General features: G+C 41.4%; 3 protein-coding genes across 7 annotated transcripts in view; 1 reads left to right on the forward strand and 2 right to left on the reverse strand.

The window, feature by feature from the left end:
* The window catches only part of arhgap27 (Rho GTPase activating protein 27), a 28,224-nt gene extending 22,330 nt beyond the window's left edge, over positions 1-5,894 (reverse strand). Inside the window, exons 1-3 of one of the 3 annotated variants that reach the window (XM_086194943.1) lie at positions 5,643-5,894; positions 3,845-4,005; positions 1,344-2,027 (exon numbers count right to left, since the gene is read on the reverse strand). In XM_086194943.1, the coding sequence (XP_086051069.1) occupies positions 1,344-2,027; positions 3,845-3,940 (780 nt within the window). In that variant the 5' untranslated portion in view covers positions 3,941-4,005; positions 5,643-5,894. Of the gene's footprint in view, positions 1-1,343; positions 2,028-3,844; positions 4,016-5,642 lie in introns of those variants that run through there. The other 2 variants (XM_086194941.1, XM_086194942.1) reach the window with 2 other exon arrangements.
* An 879-nt stretch (positions 5,895-6,773) lies between these two features.
* Positions 6,774-14,671, reverse strand: slc68a1a (solute carrier family 68 member 1a). Of its 2 annotated transcripts, none has more exons than XM_086196022.1 (9): positions 14,466-14,671; positions 12,975-13,226; positions 12,485-12,564; positions 10,877-11,326; positions 10,668-10,788; positions 9,685-9,781; positions 9,105-9,276; positions 7,751-7,944; positions 6,774-7,672 (listed from the first exon to the last, which is right to left on the reverse strand). In XM_086196022.1, exons 2-9 carry the CDS (start codon positions 13,134-13,136, stop codon positions 7,422-7,424), a joined length of 1,527 nt encoding a protein of 508 aa, XP_086052148.1. In that variant the 5' UTR covers positions 13,137-13,226; positions 14,466-14,671; the 3' UTR covers positions 6,774-7,421. The 2 variants fall into 2 exon arrangements, with proteins under 2 accessions (XP_086052148.1, XP_086052149.1); XM_086196023.1 differs by lacking the exon at positions 14,466-14,671 and adding an exon at positions 13,656-13,836.
* A 1,016-nt stretch (positions 14,672-15,687) lies between these two features.
* Positions 15,688-16,302, forward strand: part of sema4gb (sema domain, immunoglobulin domain (Ig), transmembrane domain (TM) and short cytoplasmic domain, (semaphorin) 4Gb) — a 39,110-nt gene continuing 38,495 nt past the window's right edge. For both annotated transcript variants that reach the window (XR_015111683.1, XM_086196467.1), the window contains exon 1: positions 15,688-15,764. The gene's annotated coding sequence lies outside the window, so the exon portion shown is untranslated. The remainder of the gene's footprint in view (positions 15,765-16,302) is intronic.

Below are 16,302 nucleotides of genomic sequence, written 5' to 3' on the forward strand. Positions count from 1 at the left end.
TTTTATTTGGAACGTTACTACTGAGGAAATTATCTGCTGATACTTGGGATGCCATTGTCATAACTTTTGGGCTGTAAAAACCTGCAAAGTGCAAGTAAACTGCAACACTTTTGCATTTGTAATCTTGTGGCGTATTCTCACATAAGCATTCCTTGTGTTCTGGCATTTCATATGTGGGTTCAGCTACTTTTACTTTCTGAAAGATGAATACTTCCTCCAGTAGCTCCAATTCAATTATTTCCTGTTGTGTGGGAGGCAGGCAGATGACTTCAATTGAAGCATTTTAACCTAATTCAAAGAAACGAACAGACAGTGTCATTATTTGGCCCCACAAAGATGGTTTTCATGATCCTTACAGATGAGGACTTGGAGGGTGAATGTGATTTTTTTTTTTTTTTTTTTTTTTACAGTGTTGCCTCTTCAGGGGCAGCATCAAAGAGGGAACACTGTAAAACACCATAGATGTCAGGAGCAAGGAGGTACATATACCCATCATGCTTTGCGTCCTGTGTGTGAGGCTGCATTGAGGGGTCACTGAGTGTAAGAACAAATGTGCGCAGGAGAACATTTCATGAATGAGGCCTGTTAAAATGTTTCAGTGCCAATCCAGAGCTTTGATCCACGAAAGATGTGTTCATAAATCCAAACTTTTTTTTTTGCAAATCTAAATAATATATGATGGCCAGCAGAGACAGCCGGTAGCTCCGCCCACCAGACTCAACATCAAGCAAATGTTTTTGATTTGCAAACAAAACACTCTGGATTTGCCATTAAAAAGTTTTAAGATTGATGAAATTAAACTAATTTGTATCTATTTAGTTTTTATTTTGTTAGCGGTTTTGCTCTTAAACATTTTAATTGCAAACCTACGACTGATTGCACTCTAAAGCTACAGAAGTAAATCTGAGGGAAAACTAGCTGGTGCTTTATTAGAATACAGATATAGCAGGACATGTTGTCTTTTGTTTTGTTTTTTTTAATATCCTGTTAATAATATCTTGACCTTGTGGCCCCTGCAGACACGCAGAACAACTGATGCATTTTTGGAGGTATTTATGTTCTGTACCCTTTAGATAGTAAATCAGAGTGACTAATTTTGTGGCACACACAGAAACCCTTTGACTACACATGTTGGTCATTGGTCAGAAAAGTTACATCAATGGGAAATTAAACAATAACACAGAATTTGTTGAAAATTTTAGGCACTGCAGTCTGTCTTTGATGAGTAACATGATAAAATGGCTCCCCCTTGTGGCTATAAAACCCCATTGACACAGTTTGAAGGACAAACGATGATAAATACAAAAAAAAAAGAAAAGGCCATTATTCCACGAGAGACTTACCTTCTTTTTTGTTGTTTTGTTTCCACTCTGCTGCTGAGATGCTGACGTGTCACCGGGGAATACCGCGCCTGCCTCGTGTTGCTCTGGTATAATGTCATAAATATGAGAAACAGGAGGTGAGGGGACGCTCACATCCTCAGCACCTACACAAGTCTGATGTACTTTTTCATCTGTCCGGGATATTTTTGACTGTTTGTTTTGAGCATTAGGAAGAGGTATTGCATAAAGTTGCAGGCTGTCAGTAGCTGGAGGCCCTGGAAGTGTCTGCGTTCTCTCCAGGGTTTGTGCAGCAGTCCGTTCCTTCTCACCAGGCGTCACGTCTGGTTTGTTCTCACTGAAATCCAAAGGGGAAATCTCTCTTGCAGGAGTGGATGCATGACTCTCTGCAGTTCCAAGGTGTGTCATGGTGTGTGCTTCACTAGCAACCTCACTCTCAGGCTCCTCTATGCACGGCGGGAGCTCCGCCATGTACTGAGCAGGGACGTAGAAGGGTCTGGTCTGCTGGTCTTTACGGACGTGCCACCAGTGTTCATTTGTCTTAGCAACCAGCAGGTAAATTTCATTGGGCTTGATTGACACAATGCGCCCATCACTGGCTGCATACTCAAAGTCATACTGCACTGACACCAGCTCCATGCTCAGGGGCGTGGCCTTCAGTGTCATCATGGAGTTACCATAGTGGAGCTGTGAACACAGAGAATGTCAGGTCAGTGTTTGAAAAAGAGCGTCACATCTCACTGCCTCTCATCAGTAGAACCATGCCATCTGTTCTATCTCGGCCCGGTGGTGTTTACTTCATCACAAGAATGCTGACGCACAAGAAATGTCACAGTTTCAGATTTTTGGTACGATAAGTATGAACAAAAGTGCTGGCAGAGGGGAGAGTACAGGATCACGTTCCTATTGCTGTAGTGTAATCAAACAGAATAAGTTTGAACCTCCAAAACCACCAAAACTGCATCCAAATGTTGAATAATTGCAAGTCAAATACATGCGATTGATTGTTACAGACACACAGATTTAGTTTGCAAGTCAGAAAAAACTTTTGTTTTGCAGTCAAAAAGATCTGTTTATGAATCGGAAAAAAAATTCTTTCTCTTTCAAATTCTTTCTCTTTCAAAGACTTCTGTTTTTTGAAGCCAAAAATTCTCTTAATAATTCAAAAACTTTTCTCTGCAAATCTAAAACGTTTTGTTTTCAAATGCAAAACAAAAAAAAAAGAATCAAGATGTCTGAATCAAGAGTTTTGCTCACTGTAGGCCTGAATGTTCTGGATCGGGCGTCAAGCCCATCCGTTGTTGTACGGAGTTAATTTGGTATTTTGGGGGGATTTGCAAAGAACAACAACAAACAAGATGGAGATTCATCTTTAGGGTTCTCATTCAAACATTTTCACACAACGGTTTTACTTACAATTACTAATCATTTTGATTGCAGTGCCAACAATTTCATTCTCAGATCAATGTTTGGATTGGAAACCTGTCTCTCTCTCTTTTTTTAAGACACTATTAGCTTCAAATGTTACTCCATACAAAGCCTTTAATTCTGTGCACAGGAATTACAAGCAGGAAGAGCAAACAGGACGTTGTTTCCATTTGCTGCGAAACAAATGAAACCTAAACTTGGTCACAGACCTCTCCAGCAGCAGATTGAAAATTTTTAGCAACAAAACAGGAAGCCTGCACCAACCTCACTGATTATCAGCAGCCCGCTGCCACCTACAAGAGTAAAGCACTCAGATATTTTAAAGTTCTTTGCTGTTTCCAACAGGATGTAGGATATTCATAGAGTTTATATTTCAGATGAAAAAGAAGAACTACAGAAGAAATAATACATGAACCAGCATGGTAATGCCTCTTATGCATCTATCCATCTACCTATCTATACATCTTTATTCAGGATTCAGACTACTTTATTATCCCTTGTGGGGAATTTGAAATTACACACTCAATTGCCTGATACAGTGAATATAATACAAATAATCATGATTATTACTGGTTGAACGTAGTAATGGCACACATCAGAATTAAACGAAGCACATATAGATTTGATCGTGTATGTACGCTAAACTTGAGCAGTCCGTTGTCCAAATGGAGGCAGAGTATGAGTCAATGCAGCAAGTGCCGCGCCACCGTGTGTGTGAGTGTGTGTGTGTGTGTGTATATATATATATATTTACATATATCTGAGACATTGCTATGCTGTTTCATGTAGTACTTATTATTAACTTTTCTTGCATGTTTTCTTACACACACATATATATATTTGTGTATATATATATATATATATATATATATATATATATGTAGAGACAGATAGATAGCACAGGAACATCTCTAATTCACAACATCCTGCTGATTGAAGAAGTTTACAATAATCTAACGAACTCAAAGGTGAGTGAGTGATGGTTTGTGATAGACTGTTGTTCTGTAAAGACACAGAGCCTGAGAGAAGTCACATCCTGGACCCACACGCTGAAGGATAGTAATGAATTTACTTGCCTGGTTTTCTTTTCCAGAAAAATCCCCGTCATCTGACCCAGAGGTGTTAAAGCAGCATGGTTGTAGTCGCTTTCCAGCTGCTGCTGCTGCTGTCATGGAGTGTGTCTGTCTCACTCTCAGTTCCTGTTCTGGGCCAGCGTGCGTGGTGCTGCTGTAAGACTCTGAAGCCACAAGAAGTAGGAAGTCTGAGTTAAACAAGACTTCCAAAAGCTGGTGAGTCTTTGTGGCAGCTGCCTGACTCAGACTGCACTCAGGAACATGGCGGCGCACTCATTCATGATCCATGTCGTGTCCAATAGTTCAGGGATTGTGTTGTTGTTGTTGTTTCATTTTTTTAATTGTGGATGCGTTGCTGTGTAATATCAAAATGTAGCATCAGGTGCCATGACATTCATAAAATGGCTGTTGTGATGATTTTTGCATGCAGAAGATTCAGATTCAGAAAACTTTATCCCCAAGGGAGACAATGAAGGGAGCAGAGAGCGGTACAGTTGGTTACACAACAACACATTCGGTAAGGGAGGTGCAAGGAAGTCTGTACCTCTACCTATAAGATTGAGCTGTGCCGGGATTAGTGGCTAACAGTGAAACTAAATGCAGATTTGTTTTTTAAGAAAGGACAGTTATTTTAATGTATTTTTTTTTGTTTACTTTCATAATTCTTTTCAAAATGTTGTTCAGATTATAATGAGAATATACCACGTCAACTTGACTGTTGAACTTCTCCAAGCTCTACGGTGCTTGTCGGATATTTTGGAGACAAAAATCCAACCAATGTAACTATGAATGATGACTATCTTCTTTCAGGACACTGAGAAATGTGTGTTTTAATTCAAAGTTGAGTCTCTTAATGTTTAGTGTTCACTGTGCCAGTTTCCAATTACATATAACTTGAAGTTATTTAGGAATAAATATTCACAGCGAAATCAACCTCGTACTAAACGAAATATATAACAATTGTACATAAACCGTTTTGAGTGTTTTCACAGATATCTTCCATAAAGGTTTGGAAATGTATTTGATTTGAGGTGCATCATTAATCACATGTCTCACGCCGGTTAGTTTATCCCCAACATACCCTCCTCAGTCACGGCGACATTTCAAGTCGTAAATACGCATGCGCAGTCGTATAAAAAGTGGGTTTGTCTTTGCGCTGAAGGTTGTATCCTCTGGAAAAGTTGTCTTTGACTCTGTTGCTGGAAAGAAAGTTTGTAGTCCATATTAAATAGGTATATTGAAAAAGATGAAAGCAACTTTTCATGATGTTTAATAGAATAATTAACGGGTGTCTATATGTTGAGGGACCTAGAATTAAACCGGCAAAAAAACACGGCTTACATTGAACTGTTTTGTATCCTTTGAGTAGACTTTTTATGGTCATGGTAGCTGAATTAATTACTTTACAGCAAAATCCCCTTTTATGTACACTCAACGTTTATTTTTCACTGTTTATGTAATGAAATATTGTGTGGGCTTTCGGTTTAACCTTTTCTTCTCCATTGAGAATGTTACATTACTGCCGACAGTTTTAAACCAGTTATAGAACAGAATGGAAATCTTTTCGTGTCGGGTGATTGTTTCGGAAACTGGTTTTTATCATGTGGCCACGATGACGCATGCGCACTACCGTCATTGCTTTGAGAGTACAGTAAATTGTATTATTGTGCTTGAATCTCCATCATGATAAACTGGAACTTCGAGGGGTTATTTAAATACATAATACATGTTCCTCTCCACGAAGTGACCCGTGTGCTGCCACAATGACGTCACGCTCATGGAACTTTTCCCCCCAACATACCTGAGTGGCGGTGGGTTGAAAGTGATCACGAGAGCGCATGCGTATTTTGAAAGAGAGTTGGCGGGCTTTCGTTGTCTTTGTTACGTAAAAAAAATAAAATAAAACGATTAAAAAAAAATTACAAATATTTTCGGAACCCGTCACAAACACTTTCTCATCCAAGTCTTTAGAGGGCTGTAAATCTCATCAGAATGGGTTCTAACACCGAATGAACGTTTGGATACATTGCCTCTAACGGTGCTAGCTAAACACTGCTACCTCACCGGTTGCCGTTGCTAGTATATTCTATCGGAAATAGTCAACACGGTTCCAAATGTCTCCATGGATACGAAAGCTTGATAGGTGGTGTTTTTAGCGACAGTATCCACCACTTACGGCGGGTGTGAATGAAAAGGAGTGATTCAGAATAAGGAATTCAGGGCAAACACAAAGATGTTAAAGAAGTTCTAATGACTAATACTTTCCATGTGCACAGGCTATGAAATATGTTCATGTTATGAAAAGTTAACTTTACACAATTTTAGCTGTAAACTACAAAATTGCTGTAGTTTAAGACTTTCACGATTACCATCACATCTGCCGTAAAGCAGAGTTGGAAGTACTGAAGTGTCCGTAGTTTTTAACGGCAATAGGAATTTTGCGTAAATAGAACTTTAACTTGTTAAATCATGCGCAAATTGTACTTTTCCCAGGCAAAATTTCAGTTTAAATTGCAAGTTTTGACAATTGGCACAAAAATCAAAACTGAACTGCCTCATTAATCAGCTGATTGAAGTCCTCTTTGGCAAACAGTGTCCTCAGTCAAGGGTTCAAGTCTTCATACAGAAGCCGCCTGAGTATGCATGCGCAGTTTGGCCGAGCTGGTTTTCCATTGCTCACTTCACAGTCTGATTACAGACGCACACTCTTTGAAGTAATCCAACCATCGAATTCATGCATTATAGTTGCTCGGTCTCTATTCTCTCAAGAGTGTTGGAAACTTTAAAATTCAAATGGTTTGGAGAAACACTTTCAAGCTTCAGGATCAAAATGAGGGTTTTCACTTCCCTCAAAAATGGGAATGAGGCCTCAGTCCAGACAATTTCACATTTCAGGTTTGTGACAAACACTGCAGTCAATACAGTTTGACTCCAAGATGTGAAGTTTATTTGTGGTAAAGCCTCACATTGTTTGTGTAAGATGAAAAATTACAAAAGAGGACTGATCATTTATCACCATGGTTTTAGACTTCCAATGTTCAACACGACAGCACGCAAAATACCACAATGGTATACCAGAAACAAAAATGGCAGTTTTGTGCAAAAACATCAATGTTGGAAATACCAGAAAATACAGATTTACCATCAGACTGGCTGGACATTCTCTCAGCAGTGTGTCGGAGCACTCAGGACACACAGCAGTAAACGTCCCTCTGCTGAAGGCATTTGAACTGCATTCCAGACGAGATGCTTCACTAAGGAGGGTCTTCTTTAGCCCAGACCCTGAAGATTTGTGTCTTGGTCCCTCTGTATCCACAGGAGCGTTTGATTCTATCTAATCTTTTGGTCATCTGTTCAAATATAAATATAGGTAAACACTTTGATATAAAATAAGGCAGGTTTAATAGTTCAAACTGTTGTTGCCCCCGGGGGGGCTGTGTGAGCCACAGTGACAAGCCACATGTTGTGCAGTGGTTTGCACTCATGGCAGCCCTGCAGAGTGAAGCGATCACAGCAGTTTTCTGCTCGATTCATCACATAACTCTCGAATAAAAAGTGTCTCTGTGCAGCTTCGTTCAGATCATATGGCCTTGACGTCCACCAGGTTCCCGTGCTGGGCCCCTTGCCTGGACATCTTGATGCCTAGCAGCTTGCGGCCATGCAGGGTGAAGCGGGACCAGGCGGCCAACTGGAGCAGGGCACAGGTGATAGGCACAAACACCAGCATGTAGAAGCACCCCAGCCGCAGAGGCGGAGTCCCTGAACCAGGGGCCATGTCAGGCACAGAAACCAGAGTGTCCTTCACAGGTTCTCTTTGGAAAACATCATAACCTGGAGGGAGAAACATGAGTGTTTATTTAGTGAGGACATTAGTAGCAGCATCTGAAACAGGACAGCGTGACTGTGTACCTGTGTATGCACACAGCAGCCAGGTGCCGATGAGCGGCGCAAATGTCTGGCCAGGTTTAGTCAACAAGGCTACCATCCCGAAGAGGAGCGCTGAGGCGGCCTGCTGACGTCGATTAACCACAAAGTCCTCGTCCACCAGATCTGATACCACCAGCTTGAGCAGTTTGCACGTCCCCTCCGTAAACACCCGGTTACTAGGAGGGAGAAGAGTCAGGTAACAGCCTCCAGAGCCCTGCAGTCTTATTTTAAACATGCTTTATAATGTAACTAAATGGTTTCTGCCATAAATAAATAAATAAATGAATAAATCAAGGATACATTGATCTGTGTACTTCTGTTAGGGAGTTTTATTCAGTGGTCTGACTAACAAGACTGTCCTCCATATGCCATCTAGTGGCCAGAGTAATTACTGCCACAGGAGGGGAGGAATCAGACCATGTGACCGCCACTCTAATCTGTCTGCTTACTGTCCGAGTCATTTTAAATTGTGCATACGCTAATGCACTTGTGTTTTCCCAGAGAACACAGTAGCTTATTCTCATTTCTTATTTCGCAGTTTTATTTATAGCTGTAAAATAGTTTGTGATTTTTGCACCTGCGAGAGGTGCTATTTAAATAAATGATACTTACTGAACGTTACTAAAATGCACACCATTCAAGCTGCGCCTTCATGTTTTGTTGATGTATTTTGAAGAATGAACTGATTAATCAACCTCAAAAACAGCAATTGATGCAACAGCGGATGTTAAACAGAGGGATCCTATTTTAAATCAGGTTCTCTCTGGTACTCCGGCTTCCTCCCACAGTCCAAAGACATGCAATTGGGGACGAGGCTGATTGAATTCTCTAAATTGACTGGAGGTATGAATGTGAGTGCGAATGGTTGTTCGTCTCTGTATGTTGGCCCTGCGATGGACTGGCGACCTGTCCAAGGTGTACCCCGCCTCTTGCCCGTAGATGCTGGGATAGGCTCCAGCCCCCCCGCGACCCTTACTAGTAAGGAATAAGCGGAAGGTGAAGATGGATGGATCCTATTTTAATCAGTTTCTAAAAGCCTTGATCGGCTTGTTTCTGGTCTTTCAGACCGAACTGGGACATCCCTAAGTCCAAGTATCAGTGACAGTCAGGCAAAATGAGGACAAAGCTCACATTGGACCTGAAACATCATGTGTAAAGCGATCTCGGTGACAGACTGTGACAGGCAAACCCTTCAGGTGTACACAGAGCAATTCTGCTCATCCTTGTCACTGTTTGTGCAATAAGCGTTGACAGTGATGAACAAGCAAAACAAAGATGAGCGTTCACACATCGAAGCCCTGATGCGTGTGCTGCTGACGTGTGTGCGTGGCCATACCTAGCAATGAAGATGCACAGCAGATAAATGTGGTCAGCCCCTGCCAGCAGCATAGCCACACTAAGTCCCAGTTTGAGCATAAAAAGCCAGCGGATAACTTGGTAAACCCCATAACGCTGGCACAGTGTCAGGAAATACAAGTTGTTCAGGTGGGGGGCAATGAAAGAGATTCCTGCGTGGGAGCACAAGCAGAGCTGTATTCAAAGAAAAGGCTAACGACCAAGACAAATAATGATAGTTACAAGGATTGGGAGTTGAACATAATGGAAAAAACATTCAGTAAATTAATATAAAGTTAGAAATCTCTTCAATTGCAGCCACAATGCGATCTGCTCTGTACAGTCTTGGAGGTCTATGTCGACTGACAAAAAATCTATGGTTGTCATTTACAGATTTGTTTGCTGCAAAAACCCCCAACTTGTCTATACATCCTTCCAACACATACGAATCAAAGCATGCGTAAAACATGACACTCAAATCACAGTTTAGTTTTAAAATGACCCTTTGGATGACCATGTTTTCATTATTCCAAAGGTTGTTTGCAACACACTGGGATTAGCAGTCATTTCCTGTCTCTTACCCAGTAAGATGGAACCCGTGGAGGCAGAGATGTGGTCAGACAGGAGATGCTCCAGAAAAAGAGGGAAGAAGTTGCTGTTGAAATGGCAGTGGAACACCTGCAGGAGAGGTAGTGACAACAATACCAAGTGTGGAAATCATTCTCAAAAAGCCGTGACCCATAAAAGCCTCCCTGACACAAGAACCTCTTCCTCAACCAAACAGATCATTGCAAGAGAAGAACAACAACACAGATGACAAAGAAGTGGGTCAATTTTTGATTCAAGCAACAACAACAACAACAACAACAAAAAAGAGATGGATTTTCTAAAAATAGTTCCAGTGCAATAACACAGATCCACTGGAGAACATTTACAGATGCAATGATTAACCACTGGGTCCGACTACAGATACAGGAGCCTTACATCATGCATCTATGTCTCCTGATATTCACATTGTTACACCCTTGATCGAAGTTACTTCAACTAATAAATTTCAATTCAATATAAAGTATGTTATTTGTTTGCACAATTTGAGCTAATATACACTTTAAAAGCAGTCAATAAAACACTCAAACTGCATGAAACTCAAATCATATGATGGAGCCCCAGAACAGCTAACACACAAAAAAATGTACACGGCAGTAAAATATAACCTGTCCCCCCTAATTTAGTTATTTCCAGGCCATGAGATGTAACTTCTTCACTCAGTTTTTTTTAGAGGTAGATGACAAATTAAGGAACTTACAGAAATAAGTAAGATCTCATGGTCTCAAATTCATAAATTGTGGGACTAAGTTAAATCTTGAGAACAACTTTTTTCTCTCTCGATGGCCAAAAATATATGTTTTCTAATATTGAAACCAAAAGCTGGCTCAATGGGAAGAATACAGAATTTAAGTTTGTTATTTTTATGCTGTAGGACTAAAAATTGCTGTGAAAACTGACATGTCTTTTTCGGCTCATCCTACTCTAAATCTACCCTTTTATTTGTCCCGCATCTTACCTGAATGAGGTTCATGGACACAAACCACATGAAATTCTTGTGCTTGGCGAGTTGTCTGAGGTACTGTCCAATCGTGACAGGTTTTTCTGGATGAGTAAATGGAGCCTGTCCAACATTCAGCCTGGGACAGATGAGAAGAAGATAAGAGAAGAGTAAGATGGAGAAGAAAAGCAGTACCACCGGCTAAAGACTTTTTTAAAAGTACTTACTCTTTGAGAATCTGTGACTCATCCTGTCTAGGACGAACTTCCTTTTGAAAACGACGCCGAAGCATCCGGGATACAAAGAAAAAACCTACTACGGAAAAAGTAGCCAGAGTCATGCAGAAGAAACGAAAGAAGTGGAAGTCTTCCTTGTCCCAGAAGGAGTAGGACAAGAACACGGAGAAGGAGCCCAGAGCGCTGAACACCGAGCAGTGAAAGTTGAGGCGCGTGCGGTCGGTGGCAGATACAGCGAGGTCAGCCAGCAGGGCGCTGTGGTGGAGGTCCACCATCGTGAGGAACCCATCGTAAAGGCAGAGGCACAGCAGGAACTGCAGACCTGGGCTGGCCCACGCCACCCAGAAGGCCAGGAAGGACAGAGCAAAAAGAGGGCCATTGGTGGATAGGGCCTTGAGCCGCTTCAGCACCACCTCTGGGGACGTTATCTGGGAGCCTGACCTGGGTGGAACAACAACAGAACACTCCAGTTACAGTCCCCGGATGAATAAGCAACCTCCCTGGTACAGACACGCAATATTCAGACTGCGTCAACAACTGATGAGGCCAATGTTTTAATACTGATAACCTCTTTAATCGGTGCACAAAGATCTCAGCTTTCTGTACGTGCATCCTGACAGTGGTTCTGATTCCTTGGCCTCATGGCCTTTACTCTGGCTAGAGCTGAAACATCCCCATGATCTGGTGTGTGCACATATTTAGGTCACAAAATGTCAAACTTTGGAATGTGGCAACAGCAGTGGTACGTCTTGGGACATCAGGCTTCTTAATTTGGAAAATAAGTCACACGTGGGAACTAAACAGGCATTTGAAGGGTTCCCAAACCTTCAGTCAAATTCAAGCACTTTTATCATCATTTTTAAGTATTAATAAGCATCATTATCAAACTTTTCCAGCACCTCAAAGCTGTGCTCAACAATAAATAAATCAACTGCCAAAAGTTTTGGATACTTAAGATTTTGATTTCTCCAAGAAGTAATTTGAAGTGATTTTTGACCATTTTTATTAATTCATAAGCGCTCAAAAAATCATTTACATTTTTGTTGTTGTGGGTTTTTTTTGTTTTTTGTTTGCTAAACCTGTGTAACAAATGAGCTAAAATCAAAAACGGTGACACATATTTACCATTAGGCGAAGCCGTCATACACCACAAGTTACAAGTTTTACGACGAAAGTAATAAAATCAAAATTTCAAGCATTTACACGAAATTCAAAAACTTCTCAAACCTTGAATATGTCCAATCAAAAATCAAGTGTTTTCCAGGAAGTCCAGCACCCGTGAGGACATGGCATTTAAACTTTTTTGTGAATACACCAGCAGTTGTCTGACTTCTAACCTGATAAAAGTTGTACACTGACAAACATCACATTAACTACATGATGCTGATATTTACCTCATAGTTCATCGGGGCCAGAAATACATTTTAAAAAAGGACCAAAAAAATCCACCCTCAACCCTAGCTTAGATTTACTTTTTCCTATGTATCAACAATCCTGAGAGGAAAAACACAGAAACAGCAAACTGTCCAAAAATACATTCATGTAGAATATTTTCATTGTCTACATTCAGTATCAACAAGAAAGGATGCAGACACTTACTGAGGGGAGCTGAGGAAGGAGCGGTCACTCAGCCAGCCGAAGAGAGGGTCGTTCAGACTGTTCCACAACAGGAACACCGTCTGTACAAGCAGCCAGAAGGAGGACAGGAGTTTGTTGCAAGGCCACAAATATATTGATTAGCTATCGATGCTTACTGATGAGCAAAAAGGAGTATGGAAAGCTGCATCATCATATGATCTATTTCAATATCTCAGTGTGGGACAGAATATCAAGATTAACACATTCTGAATTAGACTCAGATGCTAAATGTCAATATATTGGTAAAACAGCTGCAATATACATTGTATTTTACGATTCCTCTGTGAAAATGAAATCATACCAAGTCATATTTTCACAATTACAAGTTCAATATGGTATCGTTTTTTTTAATGTCACACACATTTTCTCAGTAATAAATAAGTCAAAGTACTTAAAAAATGGCTCCTGAGCACGTTACACAAATCAGCAAGTTAGGTCTCTAGCCACTCACCTCTCCCACCCAGAAGGAGACTTTGTCAATCTTGTAGACAGATACAAACGTCTCCACGTAGTAGAGCAGGAAAACATTGTGAAGGATGGAGGTGAACAGGGCCAGTGAGCCATAGAGTACAGCTGTAGACACAACACCTGGCCAGCAGGATCTTCTGCCCATTCTTCTTTGTCTATCACTTAATTATTTTACTGTGCCAAGCTGCAATCATCTCACGGCCTGGCCAGTCCGGGGTCACCGGCTCATCATAGCCTGTGAAAACACAGTAGAGCAAGTCATGAAACACTTGAGACTGGATAGAAACATTCTTCAAGTTGTTTCCTGTCACCTAGGCGAACAGGAACTGCATTAAATCACTGAATCACCAGGGACATGTCACAGAGCATCAAGATGCACCGCTGAGCATTAATTATGCTTTCTGCACACTTGCAGCGGAGTGTTTTCAAGTGTGTGCCTGTGAACCTGAACATGGCTCTTTAGTCCTTAGTACAGACACCTGAGGACACAAATATCCACAGAACAAATGTACATAATTGAATTTACTTATTGGTATTGTTCCATTTCCCTTGTGAAGCTCCAGTCCCTGCAGGACCCTTGGGAGAAGAGTTCCCTTTAGAACATCAACAAATATCTAACTTCACACCTGACTCTTTTATCTCCAGAGGAAAGAAAATAGCTTACAATAACAGAGCCATCCACAATAAAGGGTCTACTACGCACAGCTGCAAAACTAGTTTCATATCAGGAGCTCAGCAAAATGGCAGCATTCCAACAACGGGGAAGGGAACTCTAGGCTGGAACTTATCATATATCACTTATCGTGCTAAATCGGCAGCAGGGAGGGGAGGGGGACTCAGACTTCTAGCAGGTTCCACCTGTAGGACAGCAGGACTGTGAGATACACCTGCTGAGGAACATGATGATCAAACATTGTGAAACCTAATCTCTAGGAAGATGATCTTCACATGAAAAACAACCACATCTGACTTCCTTATCACCTGTTGCTTGAATGTGCAACAGCTGAGGGAGGCAAACTGGCTAAGGATGCGGCTACCTGATTACCACTGAACCAGAAACGCAGCGAGCATAGGATTTTAAACACAAGAATAGCCACGAAACAATTAAATAACAAGCAAAGGCGCTGGGGATATCTTCGACTGTGACTGCCTCTACTAATTATAGCAGCTCCGTCGGGTACTTGTGAAAAACGCCGCCATGGTATTGTTATGTTGGTAATTTTCAAGCTAGATAGATAGTTAACGAGCTGAGACATCGCCGACCGATTTAACATGCTCAAATCACACGAACAACTCCTATTCCATCGCGTACTGAAGAGTAAACTCATACCAACAGAGGCTAACGTCTAATTACCACTGTTAGCTCATTGGTTAGCGCTAGTACTGAAGTGCTAGCATGCTAGCTGGTTAACTAGCTTTAGGTGGACACGTTTACAACTAAGTTCAAACAACAGTCAGAAGAAAGTACACGTACTGCCAAACCGAGCTGTTATCCCAGTAAATAAACCGTGTTTTAATTGCCGGGAGGCAGGCTTGTCGGCTTCTGGCTCTCCTCGTAGTCGGCGGTCGGTGTGTGAGGAGCGGGCAGGGCGACGGAGGGAGGCAGACGGTCCACGTCATGATTACTACAGTCGGGTGCGGGTGCACAGCCGTGACGACGTTGGCTGTGAAAAGACGCGTAGAATCGAAACCACCATGAGGCAGGGAGATGGATAGAAAGAAAAAAAAAAAACCTCTTCATGGCTTGGTTAGAACTTGCCCCAAATACCCCGATGGAGGACATAAGATGATGTGTAAAAAAATAATTAAACTTTTCTTTTTTTAGAATGCTACTTTTATGTACGTATTTTTTGGCTCTCTATTGATGCATTTCTACAGCTATGATTTTTCCTGTATTTTGACGATCTGTTTCTCCATTCCTGTATTTATGCAGTTCTACATGTCTTGTCTGTGTCTGTCTGGCACCAAACAACTGTCAGACCGACTCCAAACAATTCAAAGGAGCCCTGGAGCATCCGTAGAGAGGAAAAAAATATTGTGGCCTCAAGATATAAGTTTTCCCCCATAATTTGATTATCCATTGACAAAAAAAACCGGAAACAATTCGATCAGTTTTTAGCTTTAACATCTTGTGGCCGTAGCAGAGGGCCCGTTACGAAATTCTCAAAGGTATTTGATGCTGCGAGGAGTAGTAACATTATTTGGTCAGCTAGAAAATGCACTCATGCTGGTTGAGGTCACCTCAAACAGGTGAGTAGCAGCTGTTGTCGTTGCGTCTCTCTTCCAGCAGAGGTCAGACGTAAGGCGCAGTATTCCACTGACCGCAGAGGTTCGCGTTTTAAAAACGTCTTCACTGTTTTCAGGAAGTCATAAGAAACAACATTAAGGAAACATACAAGTAAAATCCAGATTCTTGTTGGAGCTTATCGGACTTTTGTCAAATATTGTAAAATATCTATTGTACTATTTATGAGGGAGTCACTATCTATCTATCTATCTATCTATCTATCTATCTATCTATCGGTACATACATTTCAAATAACTTTGACATTTCTTCTTAAAATCATGGTTTCTGCATTTGCGCGCGCACGTATATGTGTGTGTGTGTGTGTGTGTGTGTGTGTGTGAGAGGGAGAGAGAGAGAGAGAGAGAGAGAGAGAGAGAGAGAGAGGTGGCAAACCGCAGCAGCGGCAGCAGTCAGGAGGACCTCAGTGTTCATGGCGGAGCAGGAGGCGAGCCAGAGGATTTTATTTGGACTTCAGTAAACACGCAGGTGAGTAAGTCAAGTATATTTAAATTCTGAAGCGGAATTCATGTGTTTTTACTCCCTTTCCCACCTCCTACGCACTTATTCTCTGTAGCATGAAGGAGAGTGGAAGTGTGCAGCTGTTTTCCCTCGCTGTGCTGCAGTCCGGGTCGGACAGGTGCACATGGGGACGATGTTTGCGCCTCCGTGACGCGCAGACCGCTCACAGGGTCTCTGATTATTCTCACTGGAAGTCACTAAACTTCGAATGTCGTGGTGAATTTCTTTCGGTCCTACAACGGGTCTGTTTCCGGGCCATATGTGAACCACCGCAGCCAGATATTACATTTGGTTCTACAAATATTCTGATGTAAATGTTCTGGTGATATATTTAAGCGGGAAGGTTTTCTTTGTTCATGTAATGCTCCTCTTGAAGGTTAAATTCCAGAATTTTCTAAAAATGTTTAACTTGATAGCTTTCTCAAAGTTATAAACAATTAAGGCCTTTTAAACTTTAGTTAAAATTACTTTAGAAATTTTGTTGTATAGGAATAACATGAACAAG

The sequence above is a fragment of the Aulostomus chinensis genome, chromosome 23, assembly GCF_037954235.1.
Source record: "Aulostomus chinensis isolate RoL2024-O1b breed Wild chromosome 23, RoL_Achi_v1.0, whole genome shotgun sequence".
NCBI lineage: Eukaryota > Metazoa > Chordata > Actinopteri > Syngnathiformes > Aulostomidae > Aulostomus > Aulostomus chinensis.

Bases quoted from the DNA above. Each gene is read 5' to 3' on its own strand.
- slc68a1a (XM_086196022.1), bottom strand. From the start codon at position 13,136: ATGGGCAGAAGATCCTGCTGGCCAGGTGTTGTGTCTACAGCTGTACTC. The intron at 12,565-12,974 runs GTGAGTGGCTAG...CTGCTTGTACAG, and splicing joins TCTCCTTCTGGGTGGGAGAG to ACGGTGTTCCTGTTGTGGAA. The intron at 7,945-9,104 runs GTATGGCCACGC...TCTCCCTCCTAG, and splicing joins CTGTGCATCTTCATTGCTAG to TAACCGGGTGTTTACGGAGG.